Source organism: Coffea arabica, chromosome 9c (genome assembly GCF_036785885.1).
Source record: "Coffea arabica cultivar ET-39 chromosome 9c, Coffea Arabica ET-39 HiFi, whole genome shotgun sequence".
Taxonomy (NCBI): Eukaryota; Viridiplantae; Streptophyta; class Magnoliopsida; order Gentianales; family Rubiaceae; genus Coffea; species Coffea arabica.
In genome coordinates, this window is record NC_092326.1 from 42,625,974 (window position 1) to 42,645,795 (window position 19,822).

General features: G+C 38.1%; 3 protein-coding genes across 9 annotated transcripts; 1 reads left to right on the forward strand and 2 right to left on the reverse strand.

The window, feature by feature from the left end:
- The first annotated feature begins 51 nt into the window (after positions 1-51).
- LOC113708715 (uncharacterized) lies at positions 52-1,847 on the forward strand. The gene is made up of 2 exons (XM_027231293.1): positions 52-206; positions 916-1,847. The coding sequence occupies exons 1-2, from the start codon at positions 192-194 to the stop codon at positions 1,402-1,404; spliced, it is 504 nt and encodes a 167-aa protein (XP_027087094.1). The 5' UTR covers positions 52-191; the 3' UTR covers positions 1,405-1,847.
- A 1,190-nt stretch (positions 1,848-3,037) lies between these two features.
- LOC113707722 (E3 ubiquitin-protein ligase UPL5) lies at positions 3,038-9,622 on the reverse strand. 4 transcript variants are annotated; one of them, XM_072064314.1, is made up of 4 exons: positions 7,346-9,622; positions 4,731-5,326; positions 4,057-4,111; positions 3,038-3,554 (listed from the first exon to the last, which is right to left on the reverse strand). In XM_072064314.1, exons 1-3 carry the CDS (start codon positions 9,246-9,248, stop codon positions 4,073-4,075), a joined length of 2,538 nt encoding a protein of 845 aa, XP_071920415.1. In that variant the 5' UTR covers positions 9,249-9,622; the 3' UTR covers positions 3,038-3,554; positions 4,057-4,072. The 4 variants fall into 4 exon arrangements, 3 of the variants coding, with proteins under 3 accessions (XP_071920415.1, XP_027085814.2, XP_027085815.2); XR_011820884.1 differs by having other exon boundaries at positions 3,453-3,554; positions 4,680-5,326; XM_027230013.2 differs by lacking the exon at positions 4,057-4,111.
- A 2,402-nt stretch (positions 9,623-12,024) lies between these two features.
- LOC113707764 (F-box protein CPR1) lies at positions 12,025-16,088 on the reverse strand. Of its 4 annotated transcripts, XR_003452328.2 has the most exons (5): positions 14,712-16,087; positions 13,539-13,616; positions 13,261-13,322; positions 12,921-13,148; positions 12,025-12,354 (listed from the first exon to the last, which is right to left on the reverse strand). XR_003452328.2 is itself a non-coding variant. In XM_027230076.2 (3 exons), exons 1-2 carry the CDS (start codon positions 15,920-15,922, stop codon positions 13,577-13,579), a joined length of 1,251 nt encoding a protein of 416 aa, XP_027085877.1. In that variant the 5' UTR covers positions 15,923-16,088; the 3' UTR covers positions 12,025-12,354; positions 13,539-13,576. The 4 variants fall into 4 exon arrangements, 1 of the variants encoding a protein (XP_027085877.1); XR_003452327.2 differs by lacking the exon at positions 12,921-13,148; XR_011821103.1 differs by having other exon boundaries at positions 12,025-13,148.
- Positions 16,089-19,822: the final 3,734 nt, after the last annotated feature.

A 19,822-nucleotide genomic window follows, 5' to 3' on the forward strand; every position in this document is an offset into this window, starting at 1 on the left:
TACCATTGTTTATGATTAATCACCACTCTTTTACTTCTCTATAAATACCCTCTCACATTCCTCTCTTCTCGTCACCTCCTCATTCGCTCGCTCACTCCCTCACTCACTCTCTACTTCTGCCTTTTGCTTCCGGCCCGCTTCTATCTTTTTCTTTTTTGATTCCATAGTTCACTAGTTCTCTTTGATTAGCAATGGCTACCGCTGAGGTACATAATATTACTTTTATTTTTCTTTCTTTCTTTTGTATTTTTTCCCTCCACTTTAGCTTTTCTCGTATTCATAGTCTCGTTGAGCGTTGTTGTATATCTGAATTCTGAAGTTGAAAGTTATCAGAATTCAATACACAGCCGACGAAGCTAGCTCAAGAAACCATGTTAATTGGGTGTATAAATTAAGACTTTGCTAGTACTCCTACTTAAAGGGTGAAGTATTTATATTTTGTATTGATGATCAAGTTTATGATCTTCTACAGGTTCAAACGGAGAGTTTATTTCTTGATCCGTGTCATCCTGTTTCTTCTCAAAAACCATTAACACTTTGGAACACACGTACTAGCAAATCATACATGTAAACGATCGGATCAACTTGTGATCGATTCATCAAATAGCAGTTTGCCTTAAAATAGGTAAAAGCATGGAAGTTAGTAACCTAAATAATACAGCAAAAAATAGATTGAGGGCCTGTTCTAAATTTTCCTGATACCATTGGAGTGGTGTACAGTCGGTTGGGCTAGCCAAAGCCGACCATTAATATCATCCAAAGATCCATCACAATCTATAGCGCCTAAGGATCATATCACCACTATCTAACTCGATAAATTCGCAAGCTTTTTACTTGCAGGCCAGCCAAATGCTCATGATCGATCAAGCAAAACCATTTACTATCATTCTCATAGTGAGTCTCTGTTGTTTTCAGGTTGAATCAGTTCCAGGTCCAGTTGCAACCGAGGTGGAAACTACCATCCTAGAGGCCCCCAAGGAAGAGACAACAGTGGAGACAGCAAACCCTGAGCCAGCGGCCGAAAAAACAACAGAAGCCCCAGCTGCAGCTGAGGAATCAATTGCTGTTCCTGAAGCCGAGAGAGAAGCACCGGTTGAAGTTGAGACCAAGGAAGTTGTGCAGGAGGAACCGCCCAAAGTTGAAGATCCTGCTGTTGAAGAGAAAACAGAAGAAACTCCTGCAGTCAAAGAAGCTCCAGCAGCAGAAGAAGCACCAGTAGCAGAAGAAGCAGCCAAGATCGAGCCTGTTGAAGAAGTAACAGCCCCGGCTGCTGCTGCTGCTGCTGCTGCTGAAGAAGTAGCTCCAGCTCCGGCTGAGGAAGCTCCTGCAGCCAAAGAAGAGCAAGCAGCTCCGGTTGTCGAGCAGGGGAGCACTGATGTTCCAGTGGAGAAGAGTGAAGAGTAGAAGGCATCCAATACGCGTAGGTTGAATTGAGATACTGCAATATGTGGTGGTTTCTCTTCGATTTTCTACTAGGCTTGCATGCTAAAGTTGGTTTAAATAGTTTGTTTTGCTTTTTGCTTATATTTGGTTTAACTATTGTTATGGTTATGGGACTATGAGGCGAGGCTTATTTTTAGTATGGGTTTCAAGAGCTAGAGCTTATACTGTCCCTGGGGTTTGGTTGACCTCACCATACAGGCACAGCAGGGCTACCTGATCTTGCGTGACAGCAATGAGCAACTTCCAAGTGTGATGGTCATCGGCAGTCATGCTAGTGGATTGAACGGGATAGAAATTGTCGTGGTTATTGGGTTAATTTGATTTACTTTGTCTACCATGGTTTGATGGATGTATCTCTAGCTTCCAGTAATAAGAATATCATATTGTTGATTTTTGTTTTATCATTCTCACGTGGTCTGGTTCTGCATCTACCTAGAGTTTCCTGTTACCTTATGGCATGCTTCAAAGGTATTCTTTTTTCGTTTCTTCTCCTCTGCTCCTCCTTTTGTTTGGAGAACAGATGGTCGGACATGGGAACTTGAATTGGACAATTAATTCGGGGGGTTTCCATCATCCACAAAGAAGATGATAGAAGATTTCCAAACGGAACTGTAAGTGAGATGCGCATCTCACTTTCTATAGCATTTCCATACGGATGTGACATCAAAACCGTATCCTTTGATCACCTGCCTAGATTTTTCTGAGCAAAGAGAAAATTCGGGCATTGAATGGGAATTCCCTCAGGTCCACGCATCTCCCCTACGACCGCTACTACATTACCTGCTCGCCTTTGACATGAATCCTCACTTCAACATGGTTGAGGACAATTCAAGGGCAGCAACAAAACAATTCATTCCTGGACGCCAAAACAGTTGGTATCTTAAAAATGGCATGCTTCATTCCATATCCAGCTGATAGAGATAAGCTGTTAAAGAATGGCCATTTGCCATGAACTCATGGCTGCTCTCTATCTCAATAACACCACGTAAAATTAACAATCGGCTTCTGAATCATGCATTGTTTTCTCAGCCAACACTTGTCCGCTTTCCGCATCAGGAGAAAGAGAGAGCCTTCGATAATCGGGTACAATAGAAACATGTAAGGTCTGCATACATCTCTATGTGCACCACCCAAAATGTACAGTGTCTCTTTGAAACAAAAAAAATTAGACACAGGAAAGCTAGCTGAACACAGATCAAACGACCAGCCTCCGACACGCCCCTGCACCTTCGAGGCGGCCGGAAAGCTTTCATTGGCTCTCAAATGAGAAAAGGTCCAAGGCGTTCCCTGCACATGAATGATTTAGAAAGACACTATATTTTTTTTCCCCTTAACAAGAAAGAGGTAGGATTTAAGAAATGAGGAGGGAAAAGAGGAATTTGAGCCCAGAACTTTTTTTTTTCAAGTCCAGAATCTCAACCTTAGCTATCAAACCAAAGGCTCCTCAATACGAAAACATTGATTTCTAAATGTCAGAAACCCCAATTTGCCCAATTTGTTAGACGATTTGATCCCCAAGTCTAATAACAAAGAAAATAGCAAACAATACGATTTGATCTCTACGCCTAGAAACAAGGATAATAACGCTCAGACAGGACCAACCAAAAATTCAGTTGATGTTTAATCCTTTCAGCCTTGACTATTTATTGTTTACTATATCAATATAAACAATTGATGGATGAGGAGACCACCAAATTACAACCTTTCTGGAAGTAGACAGAATTGGAACAACACCTCCATCCAAAGTTCCAAACCTTGAGATGAGAACAAAAAGAAGAATTTCTATATTCTGTACAGGCTGGCTAAAGATCTTTATGTGCAGTTCAAAGTCCTAGCATTTCCAGTTATCACCACGTGCCAAAGCTGCAACCAACATGCTCTTGAGTGATGAGAGAAAGCCGATCCTGCATAATGGGCATAGAAGGGTATGGTGGAAAACATAATCGGTAGAAGCAGGTATGAGAGGAAGGCAGGCGATCATTAGGTTCAAGAGTCCTGTAAATGTATAATTTAGAAGCCAAACCACCAAAACCCTCAATAGGTAAATGTTTTATTGAGGTCCAAAAGAAGAGAAGAATCTTTTTCTGCTCAGCTGACATTTGTTCAACAATCTGTAACAATTGCATTTTAAGCGTATGTTAATAAGTCAAGAATTGATTCCAAAACTTTAAGTTCATCTTTATAAGCTTACTGTAAACACAAGCACAACAAGCTGAGAAGAAATTGACATTTAGAGTACCACAAGTAACATGAAGCAGATTAGTCTACATTTGTCATTGCATTATTATCCTGACCCTCCAAGGTCTATGAAACATAAACCTCTATCTGCATATAACACATTTACTTGGACTGGCAGCGACTCACCATAGTGCCCTATGAAAACAAACCCACACCCACCAGTTAATTCCAGCCAAGTTTGCATACCCATGCTTGGCTGGTGCAGTTTCTATAACTTGGTGAAAGCATGGAATACACAACACTTTTCCAGGAGATTTTACCAGGAAGGCGACGGTCTTGCTTTGCAAGTAACACGGTAATCAAGTATAAATAAGGCTGCCATCTTGTTCATATATAAAGAAATATGTGTGAACAGTGTGAGGAAAAGAAAGCCACCTGATGACAGCTTCAGTCATTGAAATGGATGCACAACCAAAAAAACTTCAATGAGCTGAAAAGAATAATATATGAACCATCTCCGAATTTCCATGAAGTAAACCACAGTCCACACAAATACATACAAGCAAGCCAAATTAAAGAGTTTCCCACAACCTGGAATTAGGATGTAGTAGTAGATGAATGCAAATTTGTGCGAGTTTTAAAAGTCACTGCTTCATACATCAAAATGATAGCTGAACAAATAATTAATGATCTAGATATTCAACAATAGAAGAGGCAAGACAATGAATAAAATCCTAAAAACATTCTTAAAACCTTTCACTTCCTACTCACTTCAGAAGCCAATGTTATAACACAAATAAGACAGGCTCCCTTTACCATGTAGCAGCTAATGACAACTTTAGAGTGGTCTAATGACACGTATAACCATCAGAGGTACAATTCCTTTCATCTATGAAATCTCGCAGCAATTTAGGGACACCAAGACCACTACAAGCAGGAAATTCAACCGTTGTTTCTACAAGCATATTGGACAGTAACTATCACTCTAAAGAAAAGGGTAAAGTAACAAAAAAGAGTGCACTTAGCATTAAAAAAGCAAAAGCACCAAGAATGGATACCTCTAAATATCAGAAAATGGAGATAACACAGAGGAATCAAACAAGTGCTACCTTCCAGAACCAGGATATCTGAGGATCAGTATCTTTGTAGCCATTCAATTCTGTATGTGCTATCCAGTCTTCCACAGAAATGGCATTTTCACTCCCACGTAGCATCCAGTTAAGATCTTCAGGCTCCAGGCTTTGGAAAAAGGATTTGTGAATGTGAATGCTTGAGCCACTCATAATGTTGGAAAAACCTTCACCAAATTTCCTTACAGGCTCAGAAATTGAAGTAACAAAGCGATGCTCAATGAGAAAATCAACATACTTCTTCCTATTTTTGCTATTCACAACAATGTTTTGCCCATCAGGACAAAGCTCAATAACCTTCCTGGTGCCCAATTCTTCAACTTCTTGAACAAATGTCAGACCAAGAACATCTTGATCCACAACCTCAGGATCCATCTCCAGTATCTGCTTGCAGCTATTGTACAAGTACGGGTCTACATCCTGTATGTCCTCTAACGAAACATCCTTTCCAGCTAATTGCAGGACAAATGCACGATCCAAGACTATGCCCACTTGTATTTTGTGCATCAACGCTAATGCTATCACTCTGCCACAGAATTTATAATAATCAAGGTGCAGAGGGTTCACCTTAGATGCTGCAAACAGAAAATGGTACAAATGACTAGCATTAATTTTCTTGCAATGAAAATGACCTTGTCATATAAATATCTTTTCCAATGTGCTAAAAGCATAGAGGAACATATAACTTCAACCAACAGTCCATCAGAAAATCTGCATTTTCAATGAAAATGCAAGTAACAAAGTAATTTTGACAAGGCCAATTACACTTAAGCTAAACAATCAGAAGTTTTTCACTGTGAAGTAACAAAAAGAAGAGCACTTCATTCATGACACATCCAAAGGTAGTCTCGTGTTAGGCGATTATTTCCAGAAAGACTCTATGAGCTGGTTTTTCAAGAAGGCATCATCAGTACTAAAACAAATTGACATAAACAGTGTTAGACTTCCATATTATCCCACATCCAATTTGTAGTGTAAGCATAAAGGTCTACTGCATATTCCTGAAGAATTTTCCTCAATTGGATACTATACTCTCTATAGTTCTCTTGGTGAACATGCTTAATAATAACTGGTGAATATCAAAAGGCTATAGTGCATGGATCCACAATGTGTCAATCCATCCCTCCCCATAATGAGCACAGCCTCAGGGTTGCCAAAACCATACATCTCAAAAGTGCAAACCATTAAATCCCAAGCTGCTAAAATGCTTCACTTTGTTAGAAAATTGTCTAGTGCCAGCATTAGGTTCAAAAAGGCAAGATTTCACGGCAATACTTGGCCTTGAGGATAGAATGAAGGAGGGATCTGAATTACTCAATGTTTGCTTAGCAAGCATTGCTTGGTTAAATGCTCTAAGCTCTCTAATAATGGGTTAAATTGCTTAGCACTAATCATGGGTCTCTTAACTTCAAGAGTTTGTCTCATCAGGACTTTACCCTCACATGAAGGTTCTGCTCAAGCTTATAAACCCTTACCATAATAAGATGAGAAGAAAGTAACTGAGAAAGTCATGACGGAAAGGGAGAAGAGAAGATACAAAACAGGAAGTTCTTAAGCTATACTTTTCCAGTCATTGTTAAGCAGATAATATATATTGAAATCAATCTCAAAGCAGCAGCTTGAAAGCACTCAATCCATTTGGAGGATTCTATATCATCTATACGTTAACAGTTACCACTGCGATTGCAGAACAAGTACGATTTAGATCATTTTGATTCTTTCAGCCATCTCATCAAAGCCTTTTACCTTCTGAAAGGTGATAAACAGAAAGGACTTGCTCAACTCAACTAAATTTCACGTAAAACCCAATAAGGTCTATCCCTAATACCTGGGTCAGGTGGGAAGCAAAAACAAAAGAAAAGGCAAAACGGAAGCATCAACATTCAGTATGGTAACTTTAAGGGAAGGACAAAAATGAGAAGGCACCTTTCCATAAAGCAGCAATAACAGTCTTCCACCATAGTGAAAGTATTAGCATCAAAGTGTAACATGGGATGAGAAGTGTAAGTCGACATAAGAATCCCTCAATTTACTCAAATTTATGATATCCACAAATAAAGGCATCAGATGAAGACAGTTTTTTTTTTCTTTTTTGGGTGGGAAGGGGGGGGGGGGGGAGGGGGGATTGGGAAGCAAGTGTGGTGTAATCCAAATGGAAGCACTCAGAATAATAAACTGCTATAAATTTAGCGAGCAATATTTTAGGATTTTTTTTAAGGGACAACATTTTTAGCGGTTTGGCATCAAGTACCCAGGAGCTAAATGAAACACCAAATGGTGCCACATTTGAACAGTTGTTGGCCTCAACCACATATTGCAGCACCTCAAACAGATAACCTAAGTTTGACGAAAAAAGGAGTTGACATGAAACAGACATCAGCAAAACATGCACTATGGATCCAATAAAGATTAGACTATCTCAACAAGAGATGGTTAATTGTACCAGTTTACAATAAATAACCAGTCATCCAAAATGTTAAAAGTGATGTCAACCAACAACCAGATGTCATTTCAATTTATCACAAACATGTCAGACTTCAGCACAAGGAACTATCAAACTTACTAAGAATGCTCAAGATGCAATAAAAGCTTACCTGGATTTGGAAAGAACCTTCTGCGATCCTTTGGACAAGCCTTAAAGAGAGCATTTTGAGGATTGAAGATTTCTTGACAAACCAAGAAAAACCACTCCCGCAACACACCAGGTCCAGTAGCTTCCTCATTCTTGAACTCCATAAATAAGCCAGCACGCAATGAGTCAGAGGCTGCATTGGCAATGTATTCAAATGACTCTGATAATAACTGCGACCTATCAATAAGCATCTCATGCAGCTCCTCATAATCATCCTTTACCTCAGGCAGTAACATCATTGCTAAATGCCTCCTCACCTCAAAGTTAGTCACTTCCTTATGGTCAGTAATCCAATCATTATCATCACTCCTCTTTGCAAATTTGAGAACCAGATAACATAACGCCACCTTTCTTTGCCCCATATGCGTCCAAAATATCTCCTCAGCACCCTTGTACAATTTTGATATGCTACCCAGTTCTTTCAAAATAGTAAGATACTGGCACCAACCAGGTAAAAGATGCTCTCCCTTCCCTTTCTCAGCAGCTGCCAAATGCTCCTCCAATTTCTTTAAGCATAGGTCCATCTTCCCCAACAAATCATCAAAAATTACACGCAGAGATTTTATCTCATCAGCATAATATGGAACGTTACACTGCCCAGCAATACCACCACCACCAGCAGCTGCACGGCGCCTATTAATGCCCAAGTGAAATGCAATTGTATTCCTTATCGGAAATGAAAAGGCAACAAAATCGAGCACATCACCTACTGCTGGTCCACCACCTGTGCTTGACTCTAAACTCGATGCTAAGTCCTGTGACAACCTACCCGCCAACTCACGAAGAAATGGAAAAATCTCTATGACAGCAATACCTCCATCCTTGGACATTTTAGTCTCCCTGCCCCCAAAGCCAACATATTCTACCATCGAACCTAAGCAACTACGACAAGTATTGTACAAAGGGTCCTCAATCCCAGCTCCCCTACCCAATAACTTACAGAACTCTAAAACTAAGTGAGCCAAATGCCCGTAAACCTGTCCCTTGCAAAAGGTCTTGCAATTCTGGATGAAATGCTTAATGCAATCATCAGCACAATCTCTATTACTCTTTACAGGTGACAAGTAAAGCATTACCAGGGCGGCAGGCACAGAAGACGAAAGGAATATCTGGAGGTAAGAGATGGATGATTCTACGTCTTCATCTTTCTGGGGAATGTCGTTGAGGAATTCGGCAAGGCGCGATTTCACGGTAGGCCCCACGGGTCGGGTCCGGTCGCCCTTGTAAAGATGTAAGATTTTGGATAACATATCGTCGACGCAGTGCCAAGCATTGGGATGCCTAGTGCTGCGCATGCGGCTGACTAGTTGCAAGCCGGTGTCGTTTTGGACGTCACATTCCGACAGCGACTGCTCCCACTGGAGCTGCTTCCCCCGGTAAATTAGCCTCTGCTCCTCGATAGGAATTCTGGTGACCGACTGAATTTTCTCGTGAACTGACTTGACGGAGTCGGAAGGATCGGCGTGGATGACGAGCGTCTTACCGCCGGAGAGCATCCGTACAAAGAACTGGAGTCCAGGAGCGAAGAAGGAGGAGGAGGAGGAGGAGGCGCTGCTGCCGCCGCCGCTGGAGTCGTCTTCATCGGAGGAGGCAACGGCGGCAGCTGATGATTCCGAGGACGAGGGTGAAGATGATCGGGAGGGTTGGGAGGGAAGAAGAGGACGGGGGCAGGTGAAGGAAGGGGCAAGATGGTCTTTTCGCATCCTGGCCAAGGCGGGGAAGAAGGAGTTTCCTAGGGAGAACAAGTCGTCGTCGTCGGAATCATCAGAGTCGCTGTGAAAGTCGTCGAGCTTGCGCTTGATGGAATTGGCGGCGGTGGTGGTGGAGACGGTCCAATTGTGGATGGTTTCGAGACGAGAGGACATTTGGGAAAGGAGGTGAGAGGTTTTAGCCAAAACAAAAAGAAAAGAAAGGGAAAAAAGGGGATGGACCGAAACCCACCGAATCGGAATTCAATAAATCTGAAGGAGAAAGGCCATGGGACGAAAAGCTAAGCTGCAAGGAGGCGGGGTGGTGGAGTAGGGACTAATGTGTGAGTGTGTAGGAAAGAAGAGGAAGGTGATAACGATTGACGATCATGAGAAGGGACTGAGCAGACCTCACCCATAGCCAGGGAGAGAGAGAGAGAGGACTAGCGCAGCCGCAACCACTGAACAGTGAGAAAAGAGGAATTAGAAGACCTAGGAATTAGTTGAAATGACTAAAGAGGACTGATTGCTGCTTTGCCGCAACGCATTACGATTACGACGGTCTCACTCTCTTCTCTATCTTCCACGTTATACATATCGCTATCACACGCGCCTCGTTTTGCTTACTTGCTCGTAGGTGTCGTTTTTTATTTAATGATTTATTACTCTCAGCCTGTCTGACCCTGTTTTCCTTTTTTATACTGATCCCCATTCCGATGTTGGCTATCTACGTCTACGTATATATCAAGGTTTGTAAAATCGGGATCCTACGTAGGATCGATTTTAGTTTCACAGGATCGGATCGTAGAATCGTAAGATCCTACCAAAAGTTATTAATTGCAATTAAAGGTTGCAATTCTTTGATAAATTACAAATATATCACAAATATTTTCATTTATTTGCAAAATGGAGCTTCGTATTTCACAAATTTACAAAAAAATTGTAGGATCCTACGATCCTACACGATCCTGCACGATCCTGCTACGATTCTATGGGATCCTGCAAAAAATTAATATGATTTGCGACTCTGCATACGATCCGGATCGATTTTGGTTATCCGGATCGTAGGATCGTACGATCCTACGATCCGGATCGCGATTTTGACAATTATGATATATATATATATATATATCTATTGTGGACATTGGATATTGATGAGTTTTCTTGTAGGGTGGTTTAACGCTTAAGGTTCTGGGGATTGATGTGAATTTGGATAATTATTTCTAAATCCTATTTTATTTATTTTTTTTATGCCTAATAAAAACAAAAATATGATGTTATCCAACAGCTTTTTTTCCTCTCGTATTAGAAGAACTTATGGGACTGACGACTATAAGGCCATTGTTGGGTTAATATATACTCCTTCCGTCTGACTTTGATAGTCCAGATTTTTTTCACACAGTATAATAAAAAGTAATTAATTTTATTGGAACAATCAATTTAGGTAGCTATTTTCTTAAAATACTCTCACATTAATTAGAGTACAATTTTATGGAAACTTGAATTGATGGTAAAATAAGAATCAACTCTTATTAAATGGAATAAGTTTATAGTAACAACAACTTATATTGAATAAAATTATTTTAGAAAAATTAAAATACAACTACATTTTTCAATTAGAAAATGAACTATAATTTATGATAGACGAAAAAGGAAAACAGGACTATTAAAATGGGACGGAGGGAATATATATATATATATATAAACACGCACAAATATATAAGATATTGACATATCAAACTAATACACATGTACATATGGAAATTGAATCAGCGAGCGATGGTTTTAACTTTTAACATGCGCGCTGCCGACTTGTAGAGCATCTTATAAGCCAGCCGAGTTTGGATTAGAGTTTTTGGGAGCTTTTGTTACAAAATAAAAAAAAAAAAAGAAAAGAATATTGTGATGATTCACCGAATTCCCCTGACTTATTTAGATCTCCCCTAGATTTTCTTTAAATCATCCTCCCTCTAAAGTAGAAGCAGCCATGGTATAGAATTCATCGTATTAATAAAAAAAAAAAAGAACTTTTTTTGAAAAACTCATAATAATGCAAGTGGGACCAATCTGACTTGTGTCAGAATCTTGTTTGGGTCGAAATCGAATCATCCTGTACTAAATAGTATTGTTTGGGCCCAAATAGGATTGAGCGCACGAATTTCACGTACGCACAAGAGGACTTGTTTGGGCTTTTTTTAAATTTTCAATCAGCTCATAGATATTTGTTTTTGGATCTATTTATATAAGAAAATTTTCTTTACACACCATTTTTTGGTTAATTGCACTCTCACCACTTGTTGTATTATATAGTTTAGTAAATAAAAATCACGTGATAAAAATAATAGTGAAAATGTTATTAAAAAAAAATGGGAGTGCAAATAATATTTCTTTTATATATTAAAAATTCCATGTATTTATTTTCCTCTTCTCACTTTTTCTTATTTGCCTATTCTTGTGCCGTCTATATATCCAATAACTAGTAGATTTAAACTAGTGCATTGGATCATGAAAAGTGTACTATTCAATAAATAAATAAATAATACACTCATGCACCGGAATATACTTGAACTTGAGCGTTTTCGGATAAGAAATTACTTGAAATATAATTAATTACTGTAACATGTGTTTATCTAAAATTCAACAACTATGGATTGGAGAGCATATCTATTTAAGCAGGAAGAATATCTATTGACGTTGGAGTGTATATCATTAACTTTGCATTTGAAGTTTAATTAACTATACATTGGAAATGAGTTAAATTTTTAGGAGAGTTGAAATTTGTAGGATCCATGTTGGTAAAAATGGAGAAAAAAGAGAAATTCATCAAACAAATTTAAAATACAACTAAAGTTTTTAACTTCACCATATGAAAAGTACATCAAAAATTTTTTTTTTTTTTAAACCCCCCCCCCCCCCCCCCCCCCCCCCCCACAGTCCACAGACATGGAGAACATTAAGGTCAGAAAGAAAAAGTCTAATTACAGGAACTACTCTCGAGTTCAAGATAATGTTGATGAGCAAACCCCAACAGCAACTACAACGAAAATGATGGAAAGTGGTTTCACGGCCACAACAGCTCTAACCAGAACACCACTAAATCTAGCATCATACAATCATCAGCTCATGCTTTGATCATTCAATAAAATACTGCTCATGGATTCAGAAAGCATCCCTCTCTAATTTTTGGCTTCCAGCTCCAGCAACTCAACACATCCTTCGCATCAACACCCAGAAACAATCCAACCCACCAACATAACAAACAAGCTCAAGAAATCAAGCAAACCTGGAATTGTGCAACACCCATAATCAACTCCAACAATATCCCAGCAAGAAAGTAACAAAAGTAAAAGGCCCTCAAGAACCGTGTAATTTCCAGGTGAGAATGCATACCATCACAGTTTTATTCAGCTGCACAACCTTCCCTTCTTAAAAAAAACAGTCTTTTAAACATAGATCTACAAGTAAAATCCTAAAAGATGGCATCTAAGCATCTTGTAGTCACGAATGACATGACCAAAAGCTATACCCATATCCACTATGATTGTGAATCCAATGCCAAGAACAGCTCGCCACAACCAAGGCACATCATCCATAAACTAATGCTGGGACGTTGACTGATCATGAAGATTCTAGCAAGGGCAATACGGTGGAACATCACAACTTAAGTTCGTGCATCTAATAAACTCTATTCGTGCATCTAATAAACTCTATTCTTGTTTATTTTATCTTTCAGCCTTTGCTTGCTCTGAATTCTGAGTGCATGCCAATCCCTCATGGGTATAGTTTCAAAAAACTGTCCATTCCTATCATTAATAAGTCAAAGAGGTATGAAACAGAGACGATGCTCACCTCAGCTGACACTCCTTCCCAAAGCATAAGATCATGAAATTCAATACAGCATAACCGAAGGATAATCCTCAAAGGGACAGAAAGTTCAGCTCTAAATTGAAAAGGCAGAAAGGAGAAAGAAGCATGTTCAGACTAGAGACATCAACAAATGAATTGAGGATCGTAAGCATCAGAAAATCCATTTTAGCAGCTTCCATGAGAAACTATTCGCACTCCTGCTACATAATTCTACATATTTCAGAGACAGATATTTAAAGACCGTCAGGAATGTGCAGATGCACTTCATTAAAATAACACAAACAAGAACAAAACTGGTTCAAAATTCTGACTGAGTTATTACCTGTCTCTTTCTCTGTCCTTAAACTGTCTGCTAGATTTTGTGCCATTATAGAACATATTCTTCTGAGAGAGCATTATAAGTTTTGTCAGTAACAATACTATTGTCACAAAGTTACAAGGTTCATCAGATAGTAACTCACCACAATAAACGATATAGAATTAGTCTTTGCTACAGTGTTGTTGTTAGAGAAAAACTATTAATCAACTCCTTTAGTAAAGATCAAAAAGTACGGCTCATACAGATGCTATAATCTCCCATAAAATTGCTGAAGAACTTACTTTTATTTTTGGCTCCATAAACATCCATAGCTGGAGTCTTAAAGGACCAGTTTAAATCCCTTCGACAGGAAATCATCCCTGAGAAACAAAGTAAGTAAGATTAAGCCAAAGGTCATATTCTTTCAATGGGATGGGAAACAAAAGATTCTCTGTAGAGACAGTAAATTCCCCCCCCCCCCTCCTTTCTCTTCCTTCTTTGTTAAAACCAAAGGAATGAGGCAGTAATGACCAATCTTGAGTTGACCAGGAAGGTTAATGCAGATATCTGTTCTTTATGAGCTGTAAAAACTGAAAACATGAGCGCTCCCAAACAAAATAATCACCAAAAAGAGCTACCCAATAGGAGGAGAAAGAGAACTCATATAAACTTTTGCTTCCACTAGGAGGAGGAAGGCAAATAGAGGAAGAAAAATTTAACCTTCTATTATGCACTTGTTCATATGCAAATACTTGACTTGTTCTTCAGGGCTTTATTGCTATTCTTTTTTCTGTTTGTGCCCACTGATCAGTTACCAGTTTAACAAGTTTCAATATTCTGAAGTCAATAATCCTAGCTACATGCGAACTTCACTTTTTCCCCCTTTTGTTCTTGCATGCATCTCACCTATACTTTGTTGTTGGTCTTTACTCAAGAACTAGCAATCAGGGGCGGATATGTTACGGAAGGTCAAAGGAGGGCAGTGACCTAGCTATATCAGCTGTAATACCACCAGTGTGAAATTGTCACAGCATCCAGTATCTATCCCAAACCTTATCAAATCCGTGTTTCAGGATTCAGCTAAAGACTAAATGAAGCATGTGACAAAGTTCACAGTGCAGATTGATCTGAAAGAAAAGAAGAGTTATTCTTATATATTTTTATGTCCAATTTAGCAGCTTTGGATAAAGAAGTAAATTCATAGCACCCCTCATCCACCAGCCCAAAAAAAAAGTAAATTGACGGTATTTTTTACTACCTTCTAAGTCTTGAAAATCCGGAACAGATCTACCTTCACATGAAGTAAAATCGGGAGTTCCAAAAGAAATATAATTTTGACCTTAGTATTTCCAAAAGGCTGTTAAAAATAGTAGTAATATTGGTACCCGTGGAAAATTCAATGGAAACAGAACAGCAATTACATTTAAATAACGCGACCAAGACTTTAGTAACATTAGACTCCATTTTATTAGTACCTCTTCTTCCGGGTGTCGTTCACCTTTGTATTTTTTTGTCTAGTAGCCCTTCTCGTGATGCCAATCTCATCCTCTCCACCACCACCACCACGACAGCCATTTTCAAGAGGAAGAAGGCTTCCAACAAAAAACTCGGCGTAGAACCTAAAAGGCAAACCCTGGACATCAACGTCTCTAGTAGTTTTCCTCATCAAATCATACCAAACAAGCTTTTCATCATCGCAATTCAACAGAACCTCGTCGCCCCTCCTTGAATAAGCTAAAGGGCTAATAAGAGAACAATGCTCATCAATAAGAGGAGGAGCAATCGACAAAAGCTTAGTCCAGGAGCTCTTCACATGGTACTCCTTCATGATCCATATATTAATCCTGCGTTTTTTGCGAACAAGCAAGCAGAGACACCCAGCCATTTCATCCACACTCAACTCAACGTTCTCAAGCAAAAGATCCGGTTTTGGGATCGTATAGTGCTTTTCAGTCCTCAGATCAAAAGCTACAATTTCTTGGTAATAGTTGTCGAGCGATAAGACTGTATGCACAGCCCCGTTAACATGGACACCCCACCCTCTTATTCGGGGGAGAGGAAAAGGATAATGATCAACCCTTCTCCAGGAATTGGTTTTCAGGCTATAGATTTTAGCTTCAGAACCGATCCAAGTGGAATCGGGAGATCGAAATTCGACAACCCTAAGAACTTTATAATCATCGTCTTGAGCAACATAGCCAAACCCATACCTCTTGTACAAAGCGTTGTAGTCCACAGGAATCCCAGGAGGAGGATATTCATGAGGGGAATCGGGTAAAGTCTTGTATTTTCTGGTACATGGGTTCCACAGAAAAGGCGTTTGATTTTGACCCAGGAGAAGAACCAAGCCATTGCAGGAATTCGACACATCAGAACTGGAAAAGGGGGGCCTGAGAGGGCGGGCGCAGTCGAGGGAATCCAAGTCAATGGAATAGATTCCCAGAAACCCAAGGATGAGGCTTCGATTGGTGGTGCCGGCGGCTTTCTGAGATTGGCGCAGGTGCATCTGGACGAAATCAGGGCTGTCAATTAAAGAGCGCCATGGCTTAGAAACGCATCTGAATCGCAGGAGAGATGTCGCCGGCAGACGGGAGAGGATGTCCAGGATGAGCTCCCAGGGGAGATTCGGCATCCTGGGGACTTGCGAGGGTAAGGGAAGAGGAGTGGAGCACACAGAAGGAGACATTGAAGGGGATGATATGCTTCAGCCTGACGGAGAAACAATCCACCATGTTAGGGTAGGTCGGAGCGGTGCTTTCGGTTTGGGTGGCCAAGTAAGGGATGGCATGGGATGGGATGGGATGGGTGGTTGCGGGATTGTGACGAAAAAGAGGCGTGTAGGGCTACACGTGCCGCTGCTTATTGTTGGAGCTGTGGCCTACTGGCCTGCTTTAGTAGTACGCAATCTGTTGGGGACAGCAGCGGGACCCCCGTGACATTACAAAGTGCGGTGGCCGGCCCAGGTTAGTTACATCTGTAAAATATTACTAGTGTAGTAGTTTGCTTATATAAATGTTTTATTTAGAACTGAACGACGCATTCAACCAAAGAAAAAAATTCAAAGAGTGTGCGAGTGCATTTATCTTACCCGAGGAGGTGGCTCGCCTTGACCGCTACACGAGCCAGCCCAATTAGACCGTACCAATGTCATAACGTATGAGTAGAGTAATACCAAATTTTTCGTAATCATATTTTTTTATTATAATTTTTTTTTCTTACGTACATCAAATCATTACAATAATTTTTTAATAAAAATGACGAAAAATGCAATCCAAATGGGACCTAAATTATTGATAATTGACCCAAAAAAATCAATGATTCACCATTTATTATTTCAATAACACATGTATTTTATTGATTTCTTTATCTTTTTTTTTGTGGTTTTACCAATTATTAAAATCAATTGTGTGCTTTCAACTTTGAAAGCGTGGTTCTTCAAATAATCAAACGCCAAACCACGGGCCAAGCCCATTAACCAAAAGAAGAAAGTTTTAGAACTCTCTAATTCAAAAAAAACTTCTATCGCTGTCAAGATCAGAGTTTAAAACAGCCCTCCTCGGTGATTGAATTCTATGATAGTTAGCGTGGGAGGGCCAAAAATAAATAAACACCATCTATATCTATATCTATATGTATTCAGGAAGGGATTTTTAGCAGAAACCCTCTCAATGACCCCTAAATTTCTCATTCTTTTTTCTAGATTTTTGTATTTATTTTAATACATAAAATGTAGTGGGTTATAACCCACCTTATCACCCATCAATATTCCCACTATCTCACTCCCACTATCCCACTATCTTAACTCATCCTATAACCACTCCTACAAATTCTCTATTCCCACTATCCCACTATCTCACCCCCCACTCTCTCTCATTTTCTTATTTGTTTTTTGTTCTCTATTCATTTTGTAAATGTATTGATTTTGTTTATTTTATGAGCAGTAATGGAAGATATTATGTGCAGAGACTTTAGCAGAACTCAACCTTCTTGCGGAGAATTGGAAGTATATTCTTGCCAACTTAATTTTTCAGGTCAGTCCCCTCTGCCTTTTAAGTATGTTTTGCTTTTGCTTTGCTTTTTATCATGAATGATATTGCATTGATTTTCTGATCATCCATTATTTCTGAAATTTTTTTACAAAATCCTATGAACGGTTGTTTGCTTATTGTTATACTGTAAAGCAAAGATAGTCAATAGTGAGATAAAATATAAACACAAAATCACAATCGCATTTCTAACATAAGGTATTGCTTGCTTATATAATTGCGAATGGTATAGATTCATGATTGAGGGTTTTACTATTTCTAACATAAATTGTATATTATAAAATTTATTTGTTTGTATTACTGAAATTTTTTAATTATTTTTTATTGCACATTTATCACATAAAAAAGGTGTTACGATAGTTATTTTCATAATTTTATTCCAAAAATGATCGTGCATGAAATAAAAAAATATATTTTTTTATAATAAAAAATAATTAAAAATGGTTTATAATTAGAGAAAAACAATTCAGATACTACTAATAACTAAGGCACTATACTCCCATTATTAAAATTGGATTAATTTTTAATTTCGTCAGAAATTCTTTTGGCAAAATTGCATTCTAGCCTTTCTTTTCTTTATCATTTTCTCTCTGCATTGACTGCAATAATTTTCACTTCACTTTTAATGGTTGGCCTTTCAAAATTGGTAGAAAGAGAGTTTATTAACATTCAAATAACTGTTTTATGTTGCATCTTTTTGAGATGCTAAAGAAGGCATGAAACTTCTTGAATGATGGTATCCTACTTTTTAGAGTTTGAATCACAATATTACCTTCATTCTTTATATTTTTGTATTTTTGCATCCACTGGATTAGAAAAAACGCGTCCTTCTAAACTTGGATAATGTTCAGTAGTGATGCCAAAGACCTAACGATATCTATATGAAAAAAAAACCCAAGGGACATAATTATATATCATACCAGATATCAGGAAACTGCACAAAAGAAATAATCCTGACTCATATTTCGGCGCTCTACCTGACTCAAGACAGTGATTTTAAAAAAAAATCTGGGAATTCTAACTGAACTTAAACCAAAAGAATAAATTAAAAATTATAGAGGCTGCCAAATTAAAAGACAATATTGAATTGGATATTAAAAGATGGTTTAAACATAGTAGGGACTACGAACCAAAATCTTTGAAAAACAATTCTGTATCCAAAAAATAAAAAAAAAAATCTACAAGAACAAACTCATTTTCCCAAAAAAAAAAAAAGAAAATAAGCCTATAAGAACATACGCCCTTTTCCAAATTTAATAATTTATCTATATTATGAACATATTATAAACTAATACATTCTTTTTTATTTAATATTAAAAATTGATTTTAAATATACAAGTGATAGCAGAGGGAATGAAGCAGTTAGCGACATGTGAAAAAACCGAAAAGGACAAAAGCAATTAGAGGGATGATTTCGCACAAAATTCATGGGTTAAAGTGCAATTTGAGGTATAGATGGGAGGCATTTTAGTGCATTTATTGGTTTGTTTTCAATAAGTGGTAATTGGTTTTGCGGGATTTGGGGGGTCTACATATACCAAAATATATTTATATAGGGATTACTTCATTAACCATGAGTGCTAATAACGATTCTATTGGTGCGTAATTTTCATTTGATTACAACACAATTGTATTAAATTCTATTGATGCTACTTCTATATTAACTATTGTATTTTTTTGTTAACAATTCTCATACAATGTATCACTTACTACACATAAAATAAATACAAAAAATTATTTATTTTTGATTTAATATATATATTTTTTCTCGATCAAAGAAATGAAAATATTGCCTCTCTTCAAGTTCGGCAACCATCCGCATCACCAATACTTTTGCGTGATCATGGTAAATATACAGTTTTTTATATCGTCAAAGATCGTGCATTTTCATTTGTAGTACATACTCCACAAAATTCAACATAGTTAATTAAATTATCAATTTTGACTTTCGTACTAAAAGTGGATTGGTGTGAAGAGTGTTCGCACCTTCAAGAAAGATTATCAAATCGAATGCTTAGTATTTGTAAGTATTTCATTTTAACAACATTCAATTGCATTCATTTGTAGAAATATATCATTCCCTTTTTTAATATAAATTTTAATTTTTTTTTCGGGATCCATCTTTCGAAAAAAGACAGTTCTTGAATGATATACACATTCTATTATATTTCAAACTATTGTTAAACAGATATTACATTTAAATTTTGTTGGTTCAATTTTTTCACCTTTAGTTGTTCACCATTTTATTTTTTTCAATAATATCAGCACCGTGCGTAGCACGGGTATTCACACTAGTTAATTATGTATTGGGGATATTCATATTTGGTTAGACAAGGACTAGTTTTCTTTAAAAACAAAAAAAAGTTGAAATTGCTAAAGAATAAAAATAAACTGCAGTATCGAATACAGATGTTAGCTTTTTGTGCAAGTTCATGTAACGAGCCTTTTAAGAATTAAACTCAATTAGAAAATCTACACGAGAAAAAGGACAAGTTAATCGGAGGGCAAGTCTCAAAAATAGCCAATAGAATCTCAAGCCT